Source organism: Rhinolophus ferrumequinum, chromosome 6, assembly GCF_004115265.2.
Source record: "Rhinolophus ferrumequinum isolate MPI-CBG mRhiFer1 chromosome 6, mRhiFer1_v1.p, whole genome shotgun sequence".
NCBI lineage: Eukaryota > Metazoa > Chordata > Mammalia > Chiroptera > Rhinolophidae > Rhinolophus > Rhinolophus ferrumequinum.
This window is the reverse complement of record NC_046289.1, coordinates 98,032,726-98,056,753: the sequence shown is the minus strand read 5'-3', so window position 1 is coordinate 98,056,753 and position 24,028 is coordinate 98,032,726. Positions and strand designations below refer to the sequence as shown.

At 39.1% G+C, this 24,028-nt stretch overlaps 1 protein-coding gene and 1 pseudogene across 8 annotated transcripts in view; both read right to left on the bottom strand.

The window, feature by feature from the left end:
* NEO1 (neogenin 1) overlaps nt 1-24,028 on the bottom strand; it is a 213,742-nt gene that overhangs the window by 128,093 nt on the left and 61,621 nt on the right. For all 8 annotated transcript variants that reach the window (XM_033107554.1, XM_033107561.1, XM_033107562.1 and 5 more), the window contains exons 2-4: nt 20,760-21,077; nt 15,196-15,471; nt 9,690-9,843 (exon numbers count right to left, since the gene is read on the bottom strand). In XM_033107554.1, coding sequence (XP_032963445.1) covers nt 9,690-9,843; nt 15,196-15,471; nt 20,760-21,077 — 748 coding nt within the window. The remainder of the gene's footprint in view (nt 1-9,689; nt 9,844-15,195; nt 15,472-20,759; nt 21,078-24,028) is intronic.
* On the bottom strand, nt 12,894-13,687 carry LOC117024077 (nuclear ubiquitous casein and cyclin-dependent kinase substrate 1-like; annotated as a pseudogene).

Below are 24,028 nucleotides of genomic sequence, written 5' to 3'. Positions count from 1 at the left end.
ATGAATAGCAGTAATGACAGGGGTAAAGAGAAGGCAAAAAGTACTGACCACTCTTGAAAAGAGCGGGATGACGAGGGTAAGGAGAGGGATTTATTCATTCAGTTACCGAATAGCCACTGGTGCACCTAAGTGTCAGGGGAAATTTGCAGCAGTGAGCAAACACACAGTCAGCGCTGAAGTGCGGCTCAGTGGGAAAGACACAAATGATGCTAATTCTACAAAGTGGTAAACCCAAAGAACCTGTCAGGAAATTAGAACAGAGAGATGCTCCTGACCAAAGTAATCCTTGAGCTGAGATTTGAAGAACGAGTGGGAGGTAACATAAGGAGGGGGAGAAAGAGATTTCAGAAAGAAAGACTAGCCCGTGCAAAGGAAATGTGGCAGAAAGGATCACGCTGCATTTAGGGATCTGAAAATAACCAGTGTGGCAGGGGTAAGAGAGAAGGAAAGCGAAAGATGAGGATGGAGCCAGACCACACCGGGCTTTGAAAGCCAGTTTAACAATTTGAGTCCTTAAGCTAAAAACATTGGAAATCCATTAAACATTTTAAAAAGTGGGTAGGGGGTTGACAGTGACGTGATGAGACTTGAAAAGACTGGTCTGACAGGAGCATGAAGATGCATTTGGAATGAGGTGGGAAGAACAATTCAGAGGCTACTGCAGTGATTAAAGGGACAGATGACAGTAGCTTAGAATTAGGGGGTAGCATCATAAATGGATTTCAGAGATATTTAGGAGGAGATAGATGACTGGACAGAGAAGCTGAGAAAGAAACAGGTGTCAAAGAAGAGTAAAGGCTGGGGCAGTGAGTGTGAAGGGGAAAGCAAGAGGACAACTGCTTTTCTACCCTAGGTCTTCTGCGTGTTGTTATGTGAGTGGGAGAGAGGTAAGCCTTTTTAGGGGCAAAAGGCAAGGAGCCAATGGAGAGGGCAAATTTGCAAAGAGGATCCATAAGTGCTGGAGAGGACAGACACTAACTAGTAAGACCTAGAGCACGAAGGAACTTCTTAGACACTCAGACACAGCACAACAGGAAGCGTCGGTGAAAGCTACGTCTTATATACTCTCTGGCACAAAATTTGTTCTCTCATATTTTTTCTTTCAACTTTTCATTTTGAGGTAACTGCAGATTCACATGCAGGTCTAAGAAATAATACAGAGATCCCATGTGCCTGTTACTGGGTTTCCCTGTGGTAACACCTTATAAAACTACACACAACATCAGAACACTGATAGGTACTTTCAGCACCACCGCTGTTTACAGCCTCACCCATTTCCCTTCTGCTCCCACTCCCCTCATTAAACCCTGGCAACCACTAATCTGTTCTCCATTTCAGTAATTCTGTCATTTCAAGAAGAATGTTACACAAATAGAATCACACAGTATGTAACCTTTGGGGATTGGCCTCTTTCGCTCAGTATAATTCTCCAGAGATTCGTCTAGGGTATTGCACGGATCAATAGTTCATTCCTTTTATTGCCTAGAAGTAATTCCACAGTAGGGACACACCATAGTTGAACCATTCATTCAATGAAGTACTTGTGGGTTGTTTGGTGCTATTATAAATTAAGTTTCTATAAATATACATGGCCAGGTTTTTGTGTGAACATAAGTTCATTCCTATAGCATAAATGCCCAAGAGTGTAAATGTTAGATCATATGGTAGTCGCAAGGTTAAGTGTTTGAAGAAACTGCCAACCAGTTTCTCAGAGAGGCTGTACCACTGCACATTCCTGCCTGCAATATCAGAGTGATCCCATTTCTGCACAGCCTTGACAGCATTTGGTGTTAACCATTTTTTAAAAATTTTAGCCATTCCAATAGGTATGTTAGTGGTATCTCATTGCAGTTTTAATTTGCATTTCCCTAATGGCTAATGATGTTAAATGACTTTTCTTGTGCTTATTTGCCATCTGTATATCTTTTTCAGTGAAACATCTATTCATGCCTTTTGCCCATGGTCTAGTTGGATTATACGCTTGTTTTCACTGTTGAATTTTGAGAGATCTTTATACATTTTAGATACTAGTCCTTTGTTGAAGACAAGGTTTGAAAATATATTCTCTAGGTAGCTTACCTTTTTATCCCCTCAACAGAGTCTTCCATAGAACAAGATTTTAATTGTGATGAAATCCAATTTTCAATTTTTCCTTTTATGCATTGTGCCTTTGGTATCAAATCTAAGAACCCTGGCCTAGCCCTAGATCTTGATTTTGTTTCTTTTCTAAAATTGTATTTTGCCGTTCGGTAAGGCTCTTTCCTCCACTAAATAGCTTTTGCACCTTTGTCAAAATTTAGCTGGGCACTTTTGTGTGGGTCTATCGGTCTCTCTCTGGATTCTCTATTTCACTGATATATGTGTCTACCTCTCCATCACCACCATACAGTCTTGATTACTGTAGCTATATAATAAGTCTTGAAATCAGGTAGACTGAGTCGTCTCATTTAAAAAAAAATTGTTTTAACTACTTCAGTTCCTTTCCTTTTTCATTTAAGTTTTAGAATAATCTTCTCTATATAGAAAAGACTGTTGGGATTTTGACAGGAATTGAGTTAATCTGTGTATCAATTTCAAGAGAACTGACATCTTAACTATGTTGAGTTGTCCAATCCATGAACATAGTGTGTCTCTCCATTTATTTAGATCTTCTTTGATTTCTTTTACTAGCATTTTCTAATTTTTAGCATATAAATCGAACAGGTTTTGTTATTTCAATTTTTTGTGAGTGAATGTAAATGCTATTGTATTTGTAATTTCAGTGTTCACATGCTCACTGCTAATATCTAAAACTAATTTTTATGTTTATCTTGTATCTTGCAACCTGGCTGAACTCATATCTTACTTCTAAGAAATTTTGTGAATTCCTTGGGATTTTCTATGTAGACAAACATATCATCTGTAAATAGGAACTGTTTTATTTCTTCCTTTCTAATCTGTGTGCCTTTTCTTTTTCTTGCCTTATTGAACCGGTGAGAATGTCCAGCACTATGACGGTGAACTTCCTTCACTGGTCCCTGATCTTAAGGGGAAAGTATTATCTTTCAGCATTAAACATAATGCTGTAGGGTTTTATTTATTTCTATTTTTTTTTAGATGTTCTTTTCTGAGGGTTTTTTAAAATAATGAATGAGAGCAGAATTTTGTCAGATGCTTTTTCTCCACTGATTAATTTGATCATGTAGGTTTTTTCATTAATTTGTCAATATGGTGTATTACATTAATTTTGAAACACTAAGCCAGTTTTGCATCCTTGGAATAAACCCTACTTGGTCATGGTATACATGCTTTTTATATATTGCTGAATTCTATTTGATAATATTTTAAGAATTTTGTTTATATTCTTGGGGTGGGATATTGGTCTGTAGTTTTCCTTTTTTGTACTATCTTTGTCTCGTTTTAGTATTGGGGTAATACTAGTTTTAATTCTTTCTCCTCTATTTTCTGGAGAGATTGTATAGAATTTGTGTTAAATCTTCATTTAATGTTGGCAGAATTCTGTAGTGAAACTATCTGGGCCTCAAGACTTCTTTTTTGGGGGGAGTTTAATAATTACAAATTCAATCTCCTTAACAGTTAGAGGGCTATTCAAATTATTTCATATTAGGTTAGATATGGTAGTTTGTATTTTGGAGGAAGTGGTTTATTTTGTCTAAGTTGTCTAGTCTACATGTGTATAGTTGTTTATAATATTCCTTTATTATCCTCTGGATATCTGCAGGGTCTGTACTGGCATTCCCCGTTTTAGTCCTAATACTGATCATTTGTATCTTCTCTCTTTTTTCCAGTTCGCTGAATCTTTCCTCTGTCCCATCGAGTCTGCTGCTGAGCCCATTTACTGAGTTAAATTTGATTATTTCTAGATTCAAAATTTTTGATTTAGTGTTTCTTTAAATCTTCTGTTTCTTTGAGGAGACTATTTCTTTGCTGAGTTGTTCTTTTTTTTCATTTGTTTCCAATGTGTGTGTAATTGCTCACTGAAGCATTTTTATGATGCTTGCTTTAAAATCTGTTGTCTCCGTGTTGGCATCTATTGGTTGTCTTTTCTCATTTGAGATTTTCCTGGTTCTTAGTACGATAAGTGATTTTCAATTGAAGTCTGGTTATTTGGGGTATCATGTTATGAGACTGGATCTCACTGAGCCTTTTGCTCCAGCTGCCTTCTTCTGACACTGTTGTAGCAGAGGAGTGAGGAAGTGCCCTCTCATCACTGTCAGGTGGAGGCAGAAGTCCAGGTTCCCCACTCCACTAATCCCTACGGGGAAGCGGGGGGGAGGGGGGGCTCTTCATTACTCCTTAGCAGGGTTAGGAGTCTGGCTCCCCATCAGGCCTCCAATGATACTGCCCCCTGGCTGGGCGCAGCAAAAGCGCCTATTACTATTGCCCACCCAGCATTCACTGACACTGTGGGGGTGGGGGTTAAGGATTAGGGGTGGCTCAATACCACACAGTGGCGAAAGTTCTGACTCTCCACTAGTCCTCCTCTGATACCATCCCTGTAGGGAAGGAAAGAGGTGTCTCTTACTGTGGGGTAGGATGAAAGTCAGGCTCCCTGACGTGGTCACTGACACTGCCTGGTTGGGATGAAAGTCCTGGCTCACTACTCATGCAGCAGGGAAGCTGGGGTACCTCATTACAACCTGGCGAGGGTGGAAGTCTAGGCTTCCCACTTGGCCTTTGCTGGCATGGGGGAGGGTGGGGCCAGTTTCTTCTATGGTGTTTGGCTGGAATAGGAGGGATTATAGTTGGACAGTTTTTGTCTCACTAGGCTGTCCCTTTCCTGGTCCTTTGGCTAGAGAGAATACACTTTTTTGTCAGAGCTTTTCTGTATGTACCTGTTGGTGTTTGCAGGTTACCAGCTTCTTCAGGTTAAGCTGGCATATATGAAGCAAAAACAAAACTCAGGGAATGTACTATCACGTTGTTCCTTGGGTGCCAAGTTCCCTAGCCAGTCAATCTTCCTCTCTCCACCTTTTAGACTCTTCTTATGTTGTTTTATATATAATTTCCATGGTTTTTAGTTGTACTTAGTGGGAAAAATAGGGAAAAATACATCTACTCCATCTTCCTAGAAAGGAAGTCCTCCATTTGTTTTTTAAGTAATCTAATTTTTCTACTACTGTCAATTCTAATAACATTAAGCATTTTTATAACTATAACCTGTTCCTTTGCGGCTGGGTTCTGATCTATCATTCCTCAAACATAACATTATTTGATTACTAAATTACATTTTGCTGTCAATCACCTTGCACTTTAGCATTTCTATTTTATGGATTCTCTCCCTTTAAAAACTTAAAATAAAACTACTCAATGAATGGGATACATTTCCTCCACTACCACCCCTTCAATAGCTATGTTTGATAGGAATCTGAACAAATTTCATCAAAGATTAAGTAAGTATATCAATTCTTAAGACATTTATAAAAGCTGTGATAATATTTTAAAATATTTATTTTCAAAGATGTCTTAAGATTAATAATAGAGAAAGATGGCTAATAATTTAAGATTTTTACTAGAGCCGGGCCAGTACTATTTGGATTTCTAGCCATTTTTTCTTTCAATTTCTAAATTTCTTTCCAATTTAGAGTCTAAATAACTAGCTAAGGTCCATGTACGTAGCACACAAGGCTCCGCTGAAACAAAGATATTTTGAGTAATTACCAACGTCTAACCTGAAGCACTTCTGCGTTCCATGCACTTAGATTTTCCTATACTACATTCAAGCATTCAACCACAATAAATTGGTCACCATGCTCCCTGCCCTGTTATATGCCAAGCACCGTGCGAGGGTCTGGAAATAAATACCTATGTGAACACCACCAACACCGTCCTACTCTTGTATTGTTCTGAAACTTCCCGAGACAGGGATATATCAAGCAACACTTCTCCAACTTTTCTACCACATAACCCAAGTATGAAGAAGAGAAATCAAGGTAGAAAACAGTCTACTCAATCTTAAAGGTCTCCTGATTTATCCTTAAAATTCAGAGGAATATTACTAGCCATGACATATCCACATTTGATTTAATTAAAAAACACTTGCCACATATGTGATGGGAGGAGAACTGACTCTGGATGGTGAACACACAATGCAATATATAGATGAAGTATTATAGAAATGTGCACTTGAAACCTATATAATTTTACTAACCAATGTCACCTCAATACATTTAATAAATAAAAAAATACTTCCCCTCAGAAATATCTTTGAATAAAATCAAATGCAACAATTTGATGTAACCTGAAAGGAGGATGTGGAACATTCCTCCCAGGACTCCTATACCTCTGTCCCACCGAGACCCTGGTCCGAGAACTCTAAAACAATTCTCTAAGACACTGTATACAACAGCATTCACCTGTACCTCTCTTGGCATCCATCACGTACTTTGTCTTAGTTTTCTTCACAGCACGTATCATAAGCTGAAGTTTTGTATGTTTGTATGATGATTTTCTGAGTCTTCTCCACTAGAATATGAGGTCCTTAAGACCAAAAACTCTATTTGGCTCACTAGTCTGTCCCCAGTACCTAGAACAGTGTCTAACAATCAGTAGTCAATAAATATTTGTTGGACTGATTCTTGAATAAACAAATGAGAACCATAGAAATCCTCACTTTTATTTCTTATATAAGAAAGCAACTCCTATATTTCATACATCTTCAGAATTTCCTTCTATAATAATAAAATATTAAAGTTTTTAAAATAACCTATTTCAGCTTTCCTGTTCCTGATAAAGATTTTCTTCTAACATGTAGCTAATAAAAATTTCTTCTCTAAAAGGCTGACATTTCCATCCCCTATTTTAATGTTCCCTATGTTTATTAGCATAAGTTAAAAAAATTCCCTTGAAGTCTTACAAATTCTTTGCATAATATTTAGTTGGGAAAAGAGTGGGAAGAAAGGAATGAAAATACAGGCAGAAGTTGTGCCTGTACGGGTGCTGACAAAGAAATCAGGTGCTATTGGAGATGATACCATCAGTTTTGCCAACGGAACATGTGAGAAACAATCTGATTGTATTCTGTTATCCCCACTGATCACTGAAGATTGGTCACCAAGCTGACTAGACAGATAGATATCCCTTTCCATGTCGGTTACTGAACTATACAAATTAAGACTGTCTACTTAACTTTGGATTACTCGACTGAGAAACTCTAGACCTGCTCTGTCCAAACGGATAGCCACTAGCCACATGTGGCTATTGACACTTGAAATGTGGCTAGAATCACTGAGGAACTGAATTTTTAATTTTATTTCATTTTTATTTAAATGTAAAAGCTGAAGCAGCACTGAACACAAACTTCATTGTATTGGTAGAACTACATTTCACTTTAACTGATACATTGTGCAAATTGTTATTACTGTATTTAGTAGTGCATGAGGACTTCTTACGCTTTTAATGAAGCTACCAGAAAATTTAAAAATTATATGTATGAGGTGTGATCAAAAAATATGGTAAATGTTTAAATTAAAAAATTATTACAGTAAAAGACACATTGCCATTAATCCTACTCCTCCTCGCTTTGAACACACTTACGTATCCCATCATTTATGCCACTTTCTGGAAGTCCTCTTTCCTGAGTGTCTTCAGTTGCACTGTCGTGGCTGCCTCCATGTCCTGAATCATTTTGAGTTTGGGGAAGAGCCAGAAGTTGCATGGTGCCAGATCCGGTGAATAAGGTGGATGAGGACACACCATGATGTGTTTTATATATATTTTTAAATTTTTTTATTGAGGAATATTGAGGAACATTGTGTCTCTCCAGGGCTCATCAGCTCCAAGTAGTTGTCCTTCACTCTAGTTGTGGAGGGCGCAGCTCAGATCCACATCCAGTTGCTGTTTTCAATCTTTAGTTGCAGGGGGTGCAGCCCACCATCCTATGTGGGAATTGAACCGGCAACCTTGTTGAAAGCCCGTGCTCTAACCAACTGAGCCATCCAGCCGCCCCTCCGGAGGCTCAGTGGCAGCTCATTGTCTTCAATCTAGTTGTGAAGGGCACAGCTCACTGGCCCATGTGGGAATCGAACCGGCAACCCTGTTGTTCAGAGCTCGCGCTCTAACCAACTGAGCCATCCGGTCCCCCCGTAATGTTTTTTATTTGACAGAAATTGCTGTATACCAGAAGAGATGTGTGACACAGAGCATTGTCACGATGGAGGATAATTTATAGCACACTTTGAAACACACCCCTCAACCATAACTCATACCCGACTGACAGCACTGAACAAGTTGAAACCTCTCACACACTGTTACTAAGGTTCGTCGCGCCACTTCCCATGTTGAAGATCCCTGCCTTTCCGTTGGATGGCACTTGGCAGCAATATTCACCGTATTTTGTAATCACAATGGAAAGGCTCCATGTCACCCATCGCTTCTGCTATGGCGATTTCTATTCAATAAAAACATTACAGTGTGTCATCATCCACCTTATTCACTGGATCTGGCACCATGCAACTTCTGGCTCTTCCCCAAAGTCAAAATGACCAGGAAAGGGAAACGTTTTGAATCAACTCAGAACACCGAGGCAACCATGACAGCACAACTAAAGATACTCACGAAAGAGGATTTCCAGAACTGCTTCAGAAAGTGGCAAGAACAATGGGATAAGTGTGTTCAAAACGACATGGGTAGTTAGAGGGGGATTAATGGCAATGTGTCTTTTACTGTAATAAATTTTTTTAATTTAAACATTCACCATATTGTTTGATCACACCATACACACCCCCACACACACCGACAGGATGCCAAAAAAATGTATACACATTTTAAGAAAGGAAAAAACTGTATTAAAATTGTAATAATACATACCGATAACAAAAGATGAATACAAGTCATGTGTATACATTTGTGTGGCATCCCTGATACATATATATGGCTTGCATCATATTGCTATTGGACAGGACTGCTCTAGAACAGTGGTCCTCAACTGGGGACAACATTGTCCCCCAAGGGACATCTGGCACTACCTAGAAACAGTTTCGGTTGTCACAACTTGGGAGTGCTACTGGCATTGAGTGGGTAGAGGCCAGGGATGTTACTAAACATCCGACAATGCACAAGATAACATGTTTTGGAAACAAAACATACCTAACAACCACCACCACCACCATCACCATCACCACCTAGTTCTCTTATCAGAATATAACTGAGAAAACTATCCAGACCATAAGGAATTAATGAGGGAATGGGATGGATGACATGGTAATGGATGTTAACAGAAAAGGCTTTTGTGGAAGATGAAGAATTTGTGATCATAAAAGAAGGCTGGTCTCATTTTTTTAAAAATCAAAAACAAAAGGATGAGAAATACATCTTCCTTTAGTGTTTAAGGAAAAAAACTACTATCAACGAAATACACATAAGAGTGAGTAAGAAGTCTCAGGCTAGTCAGGACAAGAAACTCTTGCAATAATTTAGGGAAGGAGGGCCTGAGCCCTTAAGCTACGTATACTGCAGCTCGGAAAGAACAAATGGAATAATCATCCCTTAATCTTTTGAGAGCATTTTTTCTTTAAACATCCTAACCATATACAGAATATAAACATATTTTTAAGGATGATAAATGAGCATTATGATGTGTTTAAATAAAACTAAGGTAGATAACCATTTTTATTAATCAACAGTCCCAAATAAGATTAGACCAAGTCTCCAGCTAAGGCTGGAAAAGGCTTTTAGGCAGACAATATTACCTTTCTGTGTCAAGCGCCTCCTCATTTTTCATCCATCTAATGGTTGGAACAGGAAGTCCCGAAGCAACACACGGCAATACTGCACTCTGACCAATGACTCTGACTAAGGAAGAAGGTTGTTTCAAAAACACCAAGTTTGATGTGATCTCAGGATCTAAAAACAAAAACATTTAAATAAAAGGCAATGATTAAGAAAGCACTTTACCACTTTAATAACGAGGAATGGCAAATTCCTACTCAGTCTCTGTGGCTTTATGTAACGAAATATTTTTGGCAAAAATGACATAAGGAAATTCCCTTTAAATTAGCAAACATTTCTTAAATAACTTCTATGTGCAAAAGTGCTGCACTCTTGAAGGCTCTCTGGCCTTCAAGATGGTAAGTTACAGGTCCTGTCTTCAAGGTGCGTACTAGTTAACTGAGGGAGATTTGACATGAACCCTTCCCTTTGAAAAATAGGAAAAAGGAAATGCCTCCTGGGTGGTGCAAACAGAGGAAAGACTGAGCAGGCCCAGGGCTCTCAGCAGCAGCATCCCCACTCACCATAAGAGGTTTCCTTTCTTTCCCTGTACCCATGTTACTTCTTAAAAGCTTTCCGAGTTTCACCTCTTTAACTTGTTCACTTCGTCTGTCAATCCTCTGATTTTATAATGGCAGAACTATCAGGCTACCACTATGTGTGTTCACTTTATACAGTTGTCCTTTACGGACATATGAAACAGCCACGCCCTTAGGGGTAAAAGATGGGGTTCTCTAATACTGAGGGGGTTATATTTCTAGTGCTAAGTTTTGAGGAAAAAGACCATTCTCAGGCAAAGAGATGTGACTTCTGTTCCCATACTCTTAGGAAAAGACGTTCTATAGCCATAGAACGTTTAAACCACCACCATAGCTGCTTTAAACTTGTGTAACCAAAGGACAGTTCTGTAGCCATGGTAACAAGTAAACATTGTCTAATAGATCAGTGACAATTCACTTCAGTGACCATGCCTTTGGAGCCAACCAATCAGCGACAGCCTCAGGCTTTAAAAGTCAGCCATTCAACAACAGACAGAATCACTTGCTCCTAGGGCTGACATTAACCTGCTCTCCCCTCTGTAACCAACCATAAAACATGCTTCTACGACTGCCATCAACCCACCCGTGCCTCGTAAACAACATACCAAAAACAATGTCTTCCCCAAAATTCTATAGATCAGCAGTTTGCATTATTCAAGAAGGCTATGCTTGGCACAAGTTTAAACAATGAAAACATTTGGTCCTTTGTGTTTGTTGCAGATATTGGGTGGTGGCTCATATTTGATACTGAGAATCTTGTTTCCTTGGATCTGGTTTAGAGGATTTGCTGGAATGCTACCCCGATATAAAGAAGAAATATGAGCTCTGCCATGTTGAAGCAAGTGAAGAAGTAGGTTGGAAGACACTGCTGTATGGCAAAATCTCTCTCTCTCTCTCTCTCTCTCTCTCTCTCTTTCTCTGTCACACACACACACACCTTGAATTATTTGAATTTTGATAGAAACAAATTTGAACAAATATTTATTGGCCTCTTTCTACCAGTTACCATTATTGGCATCAGACAGAAGTCTCTGCCCACACTGAGCTTACATACTAACGGGGAGAAACAACAAATAAAATATGTAGTATGTCAAACCGCGGTATTTTCTGAAGTAAAATGAAAGGGGAAGGAGAAAGCCTGGGGAGTAGGATGGGAATTGTTGCGCTTTGGGGGGTTTTTCTTTGTGAATGGGTTTCACACTAACTGGTACTTTATTTGCTTAAAACCTAAACTTTGTCAGTTTGAGAAGAAATCCACTGTGCTGCAAAGATCTTGCCATTTAAATTCTAGGATTCTGGTTTTTTTTGATCCTTGATAAAATTTTATCCAAGAAACAGAATAGATACACATATATTTTAAAACACGAATCATTAGAGAATGAAGTAGGAAATCAAGAGTTGTTTAAGTTTTGGTGCCCACCCCCTTTTTTTCTTTTATACGTTCCTTAAAGACTGTAGCAAGGTAAAAGATCACTGGCTCTGTCTCTTTGAGACAAAAAGTGATGACATTAAGAGGAAAAAACCACACCCTTAAACAAGGCCAGGTAACCCCATTCGCTTCTCTGGGCTCAAAGTAAAAAATATGAATACTTTTAGTAACAATTCAGAATTCATCTTTTTCTCCCACCTGCCTCATCAGTGGAAGTTTAAAGTCATGACTTTTTTAGACATCTATACTTACATATACAAATATATAAACTTGTATTAGATAATTGAGTTTTTCAAAAGTCCAAGTAAAGAAAGAAGCAATAATTTTTAACTAAAACCTGTCTTTTGATTACTGCTCAACTTGCTACCATTTAGCAAAAAAGCAAATTTCCATAGTGTTCACTCAAGTCTTACTGCTTTACAACTGTGGTATATCTTCTATTAAAAATAAAAAATGAAGTACTTCTATTAAAAATAAAAAATGAAGTAGTCAATCCAGTGATTAATTTGACATGGCTTTCGTTGGAAAGGGGGCGAGAGAGAGGATTATGGCAAAGAGAAGACCAATAGACAAAAAGGTGAATTAAACATACAGTAGTTTTCTTTTTAAAAAGTAGAGAAATGGGGGGCCGGCCCGGTGGCTCAGGCGGTTGGAGCTCTATGCTCCTAACTCCGAAGGCTGCCGGTTCGATTCCCACATGGGCCCATTGGCTCTCAACCACAAGGTTGCCAGTTCAATTCCTCGAGTCCCGCAAGGGATGGTGGGCTCTGCCCCCTGCAACTAAGATTGAACACGGCACCTTGAGCTGAGCTGCCGCTGAGCTCCTGGATGGCTCAGTTGGTTGGAGCGCATCCTCTCAACCACAAGGTTGCCGGTTCAACTCCCGCAAGGGATGGTGGGCTGCGCCTCCTGCAACTAGCAACGGCAACTGGACCTGGAGCTGAGCTGCGCCCGACACAACTAAGACTGAAAGGAAAACAACTTGAAGCTGAACAGCACCCTCCACAACTAAGATTGAAAGGACAACAACTTGACTTGGAAAAAAAAACAGGCCTGGAAGTACACACTGTTCCCCAATGAAGTCCTGTTCCCCTTCCCCAATAAAATCTTAAAAAAAAAAAAAAAAAAAGTAATTGCGGTTAAAAGGTTAAAAACAATTGCAAAAACTGCAATTACTTTAAAAAAAAAAAAAAAAAAAAAGTAGAGAAATGTTCTTTTTAACAAAAGGAGAAAAGCATTGAAAGCCCATGAGTCAAGCCATAGCCAAAACCGTGTTCTATCTTAAGTAGCTTTTTTTTCCCCCATTTTTTAGAAATAGAATCTCTGCCAAACCACCATGGATTGTGATCGTCCCCAGACGGGGCTTCGTCTTCAGACCCTCCCTCCCCAGACTTGTCAGGTGGAGGGCTCGCATGTTCCTTTTTCTGAAGGGCTTTCCGGTTCCTTGTCTTCTTCTTTGCAGTTGCGGGGCGACCCACTTTCCCTTTCACAGGACTTGGTGTCACTGTAGCCTGTAGCCTGGGTTGGAGCATTTTCTCTTCTTTTCTCTCAGGTTTGTGCTTCTTAACCATCTTTTTGCTTTTCTTTTTTGAACTGCCACAGCCACTGTCACCGTTGTCTTCCAGGAGAAAATCTCCATCACTGCCAGACGTTTCTCCCGGAGGGCGCCTCACCCTCTTCTTCTTCACGGCCCACACCTTCCATGAGCGTCTCTCTGTGCTTAGAAGCTGCTTCAGAGGCTGCCTGCCGTCGCTGGGGCACATTTTTGTCATCTTCTCTTTCATCGTCACTGTCCTCCGCTCACTGAGAATCAGCCTTCTTGGTCTTCACATCTTTTTCTTTTGAGTCCTTACTATCTTCCTGTGAATTCCTCCTACCTTTAGCTTTTCTGGAAAATGACTGCATTTTTTTAGCTGAGGGTCCGAATCTCTTCCATAATCTTCATCAGCGTCATCAGATTCCTGAAACTGTAATAATCAACGACCTTCCTATTTCTGACAGGCCGAGACATGTTTGCTATTGAAACAGGACCGAGCTGAGAAGCCAAAGGCCAGGACCCCCTCCCCGCACGCTCGGCCTCACCCCTACGTGGGCCCAGGAGGCTGCGGCTGCCAAACCCTGGAGCTGCTGCCTTCTCAAACTCCGCCATTCACTGATTCAGTGCTCCATCATCAGACAAGTACCCCCACCCACGTCTTCAAAATGGATGAATCAAACCAGCCAAAAATGTAAAAGCCGCACCTTCCCCACTAGAGCAGGTGGGGAAGGTTGCCATTTTAAGCTGTGGTCAAGAAGACTTTCCTGAGAGTCTTATCTGAGCAGAGTGGTAAGACAGTGAGTCAGGCAGATATCTGAGGGAAGAGGACTCCAGGCAGAAAAAACGGTAAGCAGAAAGGCCCTAAAGCCAGACAGAGCACGTTTGGAGTCCTAGAAACACAGGGGGCCACAATCACAGCGTGAGGGACAGAAAAGTAGGAGATGGAAGAAGACAGGTGGGAGAGAGAGGCAGCACTAAGATTGTATAAAGCGTTACCTGCCAAGGACCTTAACCATTACACTGAGATGGGACACCGTCAAGAGGTTTTGAGCAAAGAAGTGACATGATTTAGTACACATTTCAAGATAACTGGCTGCTGAGCTGAGAATACATTGGGACAGGAATGACAAGAGCAGAGACGATGATGACAAAGAAAGAAACTGCATTTGAAAACACGGCTCCAGTCCCATCAGGGACACCCTCCAGAGTCACTCACTACTCATCGCGTTGGTCTCACTTTGCAAGCCCATCCACAGGCCCACACAACGTGGGGATGGTCCAGTAATGCTCACAGACTCACATTCAACATCAGACGTGTGGAAAGAATCAGGTACCAAGCAGTGGGAATAGAGCTGAAAGGTGACACATGAAGCAGCTACAAGTGACAGAAGTTAAAGGGAAGACGTTACACAGCTGAGAAAAAATACACAGAACAGATTATGAGGAAAATAAGGAGGAGCAGAAAGAGGGAGACCCCACAAAGAGAAGGAAAGACATAAAGAGGAGCTGAGTTTACATTAGATGGGGAGCATTACAAAGATCCAGGAACTCTTGCTTCCCGGGGTGTGGTGAGCTGCTGTGTTGTAACCTCTCTGCCTGTCCCTTATATGAACCAGCCTGAGGGAGTCTCTGCTTCTTACAAGTAAAAAGACCTAATTATAGAAAGGAGGTATTACAGGGAAGTAACAGAACTGTAAGAAGTATCCTACTGTGGGGAGGCTTGACGAAAGACAGAGCTAATGCTTCCCTGGTCAAGAAGAATGCCATAGACACTGAATATACTTTATTACTCGATAAACTTTTACTGACAAATGCATTCACTAAAGAGTGGATCTTTCTGCTATGTTTTCTTTTTTTCCTCCCTGGTAAGAGATGTCAATGTCACACCATATATTTAACAGGGTTTATAAAAAAAAATTCTAACAGACAATTTTTACCCATCAATAAACATAAAACTGTCAGTCCTGATAATAAATTAATACCTGGAAGAACTTTTAATTCAGCTTCATCACTATACTTTGGTGGCCCACCACTTTCAACTGCGCAGCGATAAAGTGCTCCGTCTCCTTCAGTCGCGTTGCTGATGACTAGGGCTCCACTCGGAAGTTTGATGACTCTGTCATCCAGGACAAGGGGCTGCCTGTTCTGTTCCCACCTCACAAATGGCACCAAATCTGCATTCACTTCACAATTCAGAATTGCACTGTTCCCAGCATAAACTGAAGAAGGTTCTGGTTGGCTGGCAAATCTTGGAAGACCTGGACAAAAAAAAAAGAAATTAAAATGTAGTTAAATTTTACTTTACAATGTAGTCATGGGGACCAGGGACAAGTCAGCCCACATGGCCACATGTATGGTGGAACCAGGATCAAGAAGAAGGTCCCTAAGTCAGGAAACTGGCTACATACAGGATTACAGCTCAAACAAGTACACGTGTGAAGGACACTTGGAGTCAGATTCTTCACAGCTGGAGAAACAAGGTACAAATCAGGCAAAGCAGAAGGATAAAATCAATGGTATTGGAGTAGAATAGAGGTATCAGTGTAAACTTACGGGTTCTATATAATTATAGACACATGAACGTAGATAGATAAACATATAGATGTATACGTGTGAGATATACACACATTTCATATAGTCATTACACACACACACATCTCCTAGCTTTGTCCGCAGAGCCCAGAATCAATGTCACTGCAGTGGCAGTGCGTACATATGGTGACCTAACCTTGATTTCTAAACACCATTCTCCACTACAAGGAACCAATGCTCCTTGGAGAAATGGCTGACTGTAGGACTGGAATGGGGAAAGTACAAGATGAGCCTGGAATGTCTTGTGATAGAAAGTAAGGAAGTATCCAAAGAATAATACGGATGTATCAAAAGGACACAGAAGTGAGACTGAAGCAAGTTTTCCTCTGTCTAAATCGGGGATAATGAAAATTAATGCAGGAAAGAATCATGAATAGATGCTAAAACTAGTAGGTGAAAGTTTGATGAGAGAGAGGACATTTATAAAGTATCAATTTATCTCTTCCCAAAATTAATTAATAAAAGTACAAAATACTTATTAACTTTACAGTGGAGAAACACAGCACACACTATCTTAACTAAGTAATAACAGTTAACATCACCAGTATTGGAACAAAACATCACATGCTTCCTGATATGAAGCATGAAGAACACAGCATCACTTCTGTGATATTCCTCCCCGAAATGCAAAACCTGAATGTATTCACAGGGGAGAAGCAGAAAACCCAAAATGAGACAAGGAAAAAGAAGAATGGTTTGCGATTGAAAGCGTCTAGAGAGATCCAAGTATTAAGTAAAACACGTAATCCTGGAGCAGAAATGGAAGGGGTGGGGGGAGTACGTTTCTGCTTTTGTTCTTTCATCATTAAGAACATTGAGAGAACCGGTGAAATATGAACAGTATCTATGGGTTAAATAGTAGTATTGTATTAAGGTTAATTTCCTGAAATTGATGGATGGTTATTTAGGAGAATGTCCTTGTTTTTAGCAAACAGTCACAGAAGTATTTAGGTAGGGGTAACATCTGCAACTTAAACTTCATGGTTCAGCAAACCATTTAGAAAAAAAAGTATCTGGGTACATGAATATTGGGGGGTGTCAAGGCAGATGAGGTGAAATGTTAGCCATCGAGTAACTTGAGTGATGACTATCATGGAATTTCTTGATGTCACCCTGGCAATGGGTTCCATAAGTTTTAAATTATTTCAAAATATTAACAAATAAATGTAGTCATAAGTACTCTGTATATGCCACAGAATGCAGTGGCTGAGAAGAGCGTGACTTCTGGAGTCACATAATTTCAGTCTGAACCCCAACTCCACCACTTCATGGCTTTATGGCATTGGCAAGTTACTTATCTTCTAAGCCTCAGTTTCTCCATCAGTAAAATGAGAACAGTAACAGGTCTACTAGGGTTGTTAAACAGTTAAATATTTGATATAAATCATATATAGCATATTGCCTGGCACATAAATACTCAACAAACATAGCTACTATTATTATTAACGATAATATCTAAAAAGTGATTCTGACATAACTCAGAATACAAGATGTTTCTTTAAAGACTAACAAACTTAAAAGAGAAACGACTCCGGGTCTTCTGGTTTTACGATGGTTAATTAGTCCATATGTAAATGACATACATTACAGGTTGTCTAGCTGTGCTACAAATTTTTGTTATTTTTTTTCAAGAGAATTTTTGAAGAAAATAAAGACAAAATTAATCAAATATCTACTCTTTAGAAACCAGAAAGAAAATTAGAAGGAAATAACAAAGATAAACACAGAAACTAACAAAAGGAAGAAAGGGAATCTGAAATGAAACCAAGAGCTATCCTATTTTTTGAAAGTCAAGATACTCTCACTCCTTAGGTCTCATAAAAATGAGTAATTTTTAAACATATAAACCTGCAACAACATATGGGAAATCAGCAGACAAGAAATTTCAAAAAGTTTCTGAATAGAGAAAGCCGATGGAGGAACCGATAAGTGAGATCAAAGCAGAAAATGCTGTAGCTTCCTGTGCTCACAAAGCAGGAGGCCGGGTTGTCCTGCTGCTTCTGGGGAACCGCTGGAAAACAGAGGGAGAATGGGAGTGCGGATGCCAAGAAGGAATAACAAGGTATGTATATAGACCACCCAACCCCCCACCTTTGAGCACAAAAGACCCACAGCCAGGGGACTGCCCAGGCAGTAAAACAAAATTTTCCACTGTGGAGACATGAGACAGCCCAAAGAAAAAGAGATGTCATAGTTAATTCTATGACCTATCTACTTAGGATTCTTCCAAAAATTCTCCTTTTTGATTGGCCAGAGTCAGTTTGCAATTGCTTTCAATCAAAGAACTCTAACCAACAACATTCAGAATGAAAATCTGGCATTATCATCTTTTTAAAATAGTTTTATTGAGATTTCAATTTATATACTGTAAAAGTTACCATTTAAAGTACAAAATTCAATGGTTTTTAGTATATATACAGTTGTGCAACCATCACTACAATCTAATTTTAGAACATTTTCTCATCATCCCCCAATGAAACTTTGTAGTCACTTGCACTCATTCCCCATTCCCCGTACCCATTCCCCATGCCCTATCCCCCTAAATCCAGCCCCAGAAAACCACCAATCTATTTTCTGGCTCTGTATTTGCCTATTCTGGACATTTCATATAGATGAGTCATACAATACGTGGTCTTTTGTGACTGGCTTCTTTCACTTAGCATGTTTTTAAAGCTGATCCATGTTGCAGTACATATCAGAACTTCATTCCTCTTTATTGCCAAATAATATTCCATGTATGAATATACCACATTTTGGATATCCACTCTTCACTTGATAGACACGTACGTTGTTTCCACTTTCTAGCTATTGTGAACAATGCTGCTATAAACATTCACACACAAGTGTTGTGGGAGCTTATCTTTTCCTTTCTCTTGAGTATCGGATACGTAACAATGGGACTGCTCAGTCATAGGGTCACTTTGGTTGGTTAACATTATGAGGCAGTGCCACAGGCCAGGGCTGTCTTTGTAAATCACACGCACATACAAAGTATACACCCTATGACCCGGCAATCAGGAGAATTACTAAGTCTAGCAATCTAGTCTATAGAGATAAAGATCTGCAAAAGCTTGCTCACTATGGTAATTTTTATCCATGCAACTGTTCATCAAAAAGGGAATCTTCAGATAATTCAGTGTATCTATGCAATGGATACTATGTCACTATCAAAAAGACCTTCTATTCACCTCTTAGTTTAGGTATTACTTCCTCCTGATACCCAGGCCAAAAGCAGGTGACACAACTCTCCTATAGAATCTTGTCTGCAGCCAAAGAATTTATCAACTTGTATCAAAATTGCCTGTTTTCTTAAATATCAGGTCAAAAACCGTTTCCTGAAAGATAAGAAAGCTAAGAGGAAGGACGGACAAACCTAGCAGAGGAGAAGAAAGAGAGGAAAGGTGGAGAATAGCAGGCAGTGGGCAAGCCATGAGCAAAGGCCAGAGGCAGAGAATAAAGTGGTGATGGAGGCAGGGGCAGCGAGGAGTGACAAGAAAGGAAGCTGGAGAAGTGGAAGCAGCTCATGAAAGGGCTCAAGAGGCCCGTTTGGACATGACCCTGATGCTGTTTCCGGAGAGCCACTGGGGGGTGAGACGGAGTGTTCAGGCCACAGTGTGGGGAATGGAGCGGAGGAGGGAAGAATGGGCAGCAGTCCATTACAGGGCTGTGGCGAGGGTGACGAGGCGGCGCAGGGAGGAGAACGTGATCGGAGCACAGAGACACCAGGAAGCAAGAACTCACTGGATTTGGTGACTGAGAGGAAGTAGTCAACGTGAAGCCCAGGTTACGAACATAAATGATGAACAGGAGGTGACCTAAGTGACAGAATAGGGGAAGTCATAATGCTAATTTATTTATTGACATGCTGAAGGAAGCCTGGCAAATCGATTTTGAAAAGAAGAAAGAAAAAAGAGCAAAGATAAATTGTCAAAAGGGGTGACTTATCTCTCCTTTTATTTTTCCATCCTCAATCTGTGATTACAAAATAACTATGGTGGCTTTACATCACGCTCTAATTGGACTTTGAGCATTTGACTTTGAGCATTTGGCCCCAAGAGGAAAAGAGCCATCACACTCTGACTAAAATGAAGGAACAAACACACCGAGTGAGCATGAGGTGGGCGACCATGGCCGAGGAGTGGGAATGAAGGGGAGACAAGCCTCAGTCCCATTCTTCTTTCGCATGTTAGTATGTCACCACAGGAGCATAAATATGAATTAAAGACAAAACCATTTTTCTACAATGTGAACTTTAACAAAAACTTAACGATTTCACCTGGTATGTAAGTGGAAAAACACGGATCTGAGGAATGCCAGTGTCCACCACAAAACAGGTCTGACTCATTTAGCAACCAGATCTTACTATTCAAGAGCCTTAATTTTTCTTACATTTTCCATCATTGTCAGAATAAGCGTGCTCTAAAAGGAAGTGAATGTTTCTCTCTCTAAAACTTTTTGTTCTTCACCTTAATATATATATGTGTGTGTATAGTACATAGCATACTTTATATATATACATACACACATATATACATTTATACATATATATATATATATCCTACGGATTTTTAAATAATTTATAAAATGAAATATCATTTCCATGCTTAAGGCATAAAGGAACCAAGATTATGCTGTGTAGGATAAAAGTTAGCAACCAGAGTGACTCAATTTTCCTACACAACTTTCTCTGCCATTCCCAAGTTAAAAAGAAAAAAAGAACTGGTTCAATACTGAGCAGTCTGAAGCCATCTAACTCATGGGAAAGTGGAAAAACGCTCCAGTTTGCTTTGAGCACTAAGCCAGCCCTACATAACACTCGCTCAATTGATCGATACCTGTTAAATGAGTATATCTGCTGTCACCAGTTATGACAAGCCTAGGATAAGACTGCTTTTATCAAGATTTACTCTTTGTAAAACTTGGAAAATACAATACATTACTTAACAAAACTTACCTGCTACTGTGAGCTTGGCTGTCCTGCTGACAATAGTTCCCAGACTCTCCACGGTGGCCACACACTGATAATGCCCCTCATCAGGTTTATTGTGTTTGGAATGCACCACACTGCTGATAAATAAAGACCCATCTGGGAGAAGCTGGCGGCGATCATCTGATACTAAGTTTAAAAAAGTTCCATCTTTCTTCCATTCGATTTTTGGAGAAGGCTCAGAATATGCCGAACAGTTCAATATAACAGAAGAGCCTCTAATTGACAGTGTATCCACTGGCTCCACCAGAAAATAAAATGGAGTGAACGTTCGAATGCTGGATCCTACAAACAACAAACAAACAAACAAACAAAAAAACAAAGTTAAGCAAAACTTTCTTTTACTATTTTTATAAGAAAACATAGTAGGTCCAAAAATTATTCATAAATGGTTATGTTGTTTGGGTATGATACATAAATACAGTCACTTCACTATGACTAGTTAATAAACAAAAGTTGTTTACTAGGAAATCAAAATTTGACCCATTTAGAAGAAAAACATTAGAATAAAAGACCCTGCTAGCTGAGATAATCAAACCTTATTAGATGGTAGGAATATCTAATAAAAGTTTTACTTTAAACCCTACAATGGGATTTATAAATATTTCAAATTATTATATTTAAAGTGAAATTTTCTATGGAACATAAAGGAGGGAGATTATTGAAATGATTCTTTGTTAATAAGGCATCTTTTCAACGTTTCTGAGGCATCTTTCACAAAGTCACTACACATACAATTTGTCCATTTTTCTAGTGGATTATTTACCCTGTTGACTTAAAAGCAACCTTTTGGCACGGCTTGCACGTTTTGGAAATAATCCTTTTTCTATTTTGACTGATTTCTGTCATAAGAAAATAAATATTAATTCTGTAAAATTAAATGTGTTATACTTTAAAAGGTCTTCTGTATCCTAAGATTATAAAAAATTTCAGCTTTCTTTTATGCCAGTACTTCTGTGGTTTCATGTTCTATATTTAATCGTCATCTAGGTCATCTAGAATTCATTCTGATGTAAAGAGCACGGGGGGGGGGCAGAGGGGGGGAGGGAATCAGTTTAATTTTCCTAAGTCCTGGGCTAGTTCACAAAGATATCACAGCATCGAAATGAAGGAAGCAGAATCCCATGTTGAAACTGTGAACCACCTTGACCTAGAATTTGCCAGGTGTCCAAGAGATGTCGCTAGGTTTCCCTAGAAATTTTGAAATACTCCTGGGAGTTCTCTGAGGTGTCCTGGAGCATTTCAAGGTACAGTTTGGGAACTGCAGGCTTACAGTCTATCGTTCTACAGTATTTTTATTCACCTGTGTCCACCTAACACAGGTATCAACCTTTATATCATATAACCAGACAATTTTTAAAGACTTCCACTGCTTAACGTATTAATGAGACCATAGGCTCCATTCCAAAACCAGCCAATTAGTATCACTTCCATGAAAAAAACTTACTGAGTGTTTGTACACTTTGGTGAGTTTTTTAAAAATTATAAAAAAGATCAACAAAAGCCAAAAAGAGCCAAAATAACTTATAGGAACAAAGTAAAGGGACTGCACTTATCAGTATTTATAAAGCTACAGTAATTAAGCCACTCTGGCTCTGGAGCAGAAATAAACAGAGCCACATAACAGGCTAGAGAACTCCAAAATAGTTACATGTATTTGGAAACTTCATATACAATAGAGATGGCATTTTACATCAACTGGGGTCAAGGATGAACTACTCGATTAATGTCACTAGGACCACTGGCTATTCATATAAAATAAAAATGAGATGTCTACCCACATGTGTTTTTATGTATTCAACACTGTTCTAAACATTCGCTACATACTAACCACTCATTTAATCTTCACTACTCTTATGAGATAGGTACTATTATCACTCCCAGTTGAGCAGAGAAAAATGTAACTTGTCCAAGGTCACAAGGATACTAAATAACAGAATCAGAGTCTGTGATCTTAACCACACCACACTTTAATGCCACTCATAGACATAGACACATAGACACACACACACACACACACACACACACACACACACACACGGAAAAATACATTCCAGCCCTATGAAACAATTAAGTATTAAAAATTTTAATAAAAATCATATGGTCCTATCAATAAATGCAGAAAAAGCATGTGACAAAATCCAGCAGCCATTTATGATAAAAACTCTTAAGAATACGGAAATAGAGGGATCATATCTCAACATAATAAAGGCCATATATGATAAACCCACAGCTAGCATCACACTCAATGGGGAAAAGCTAAAACCATTCCCCTTAAGATCAGGAACAAGACAAGGTTGCCCACTTTCACCACTTTTATTCAACATAGTTCTGGAAGTTCTCGCCACAGCAATCAGACAAGAAAAAGAAATAAAAGGCATCCAAATTGGAAAGGAGGAAGTAAAATTGTCATTATATGCAGATGACATGATACTATATATAGAAAACCCCAAAGACTCCACCAAAAAACTATTAGAACTGATAGATGAATTTAGGAAAGTAGCAGGATACAAAATTAATATTCAGAAATCAGTTGCATTTGTATACACCAATAGTAAAATATCAGAAGGAGAAATTAAGAAAAGTCCCATTTATAATTGCTTCAAAACTATAAAATACCTAGGAATAAATTTAACCGAAGAAGTAAAAGACCTGTACTCAGAAAATTATAAGACACTGAAGAGAAGAATTAAAGAAGATACAAATAGATGGAAACACATACCATGCTCATGGATAGGAAGAATTAATATAGTTAAAATGTCCATACTGCCTAAGGCAGTATACAGATACAATGCAATTCCTGTCAAACTACCAAGGTCATTTTTCACAGAAATAGAACATATAATCCTAAAATTTATATGGAACCATAAAAGACCCTGACTAGCCAGAGCATCTTAAGAAATAAGAACAAAGTGGGAGGTATCACAATACCTGACATCAAATCATACTATAAGGCTATAGTAATCAAAACATCATGGTACTGGCATAAAAACAGACACATAGATCAATGGAACAGAACAGAGAGCCCAGAAATAAACCCATGCTATATGGTCATTTAATCTACGACAATGGAAGCAAGAATTTACATTGGGGTAAAGACAGTCTATTCAATAAATGGAGCTGGGAAACCTGGACAGACACATGCAAAAAAAAATGAAGTTGGACCACCTCTTTACACCATATACAAGAAGAAATTCGAAATGGATTAAAAACTTAAATGTAAAACCTGAAACCAT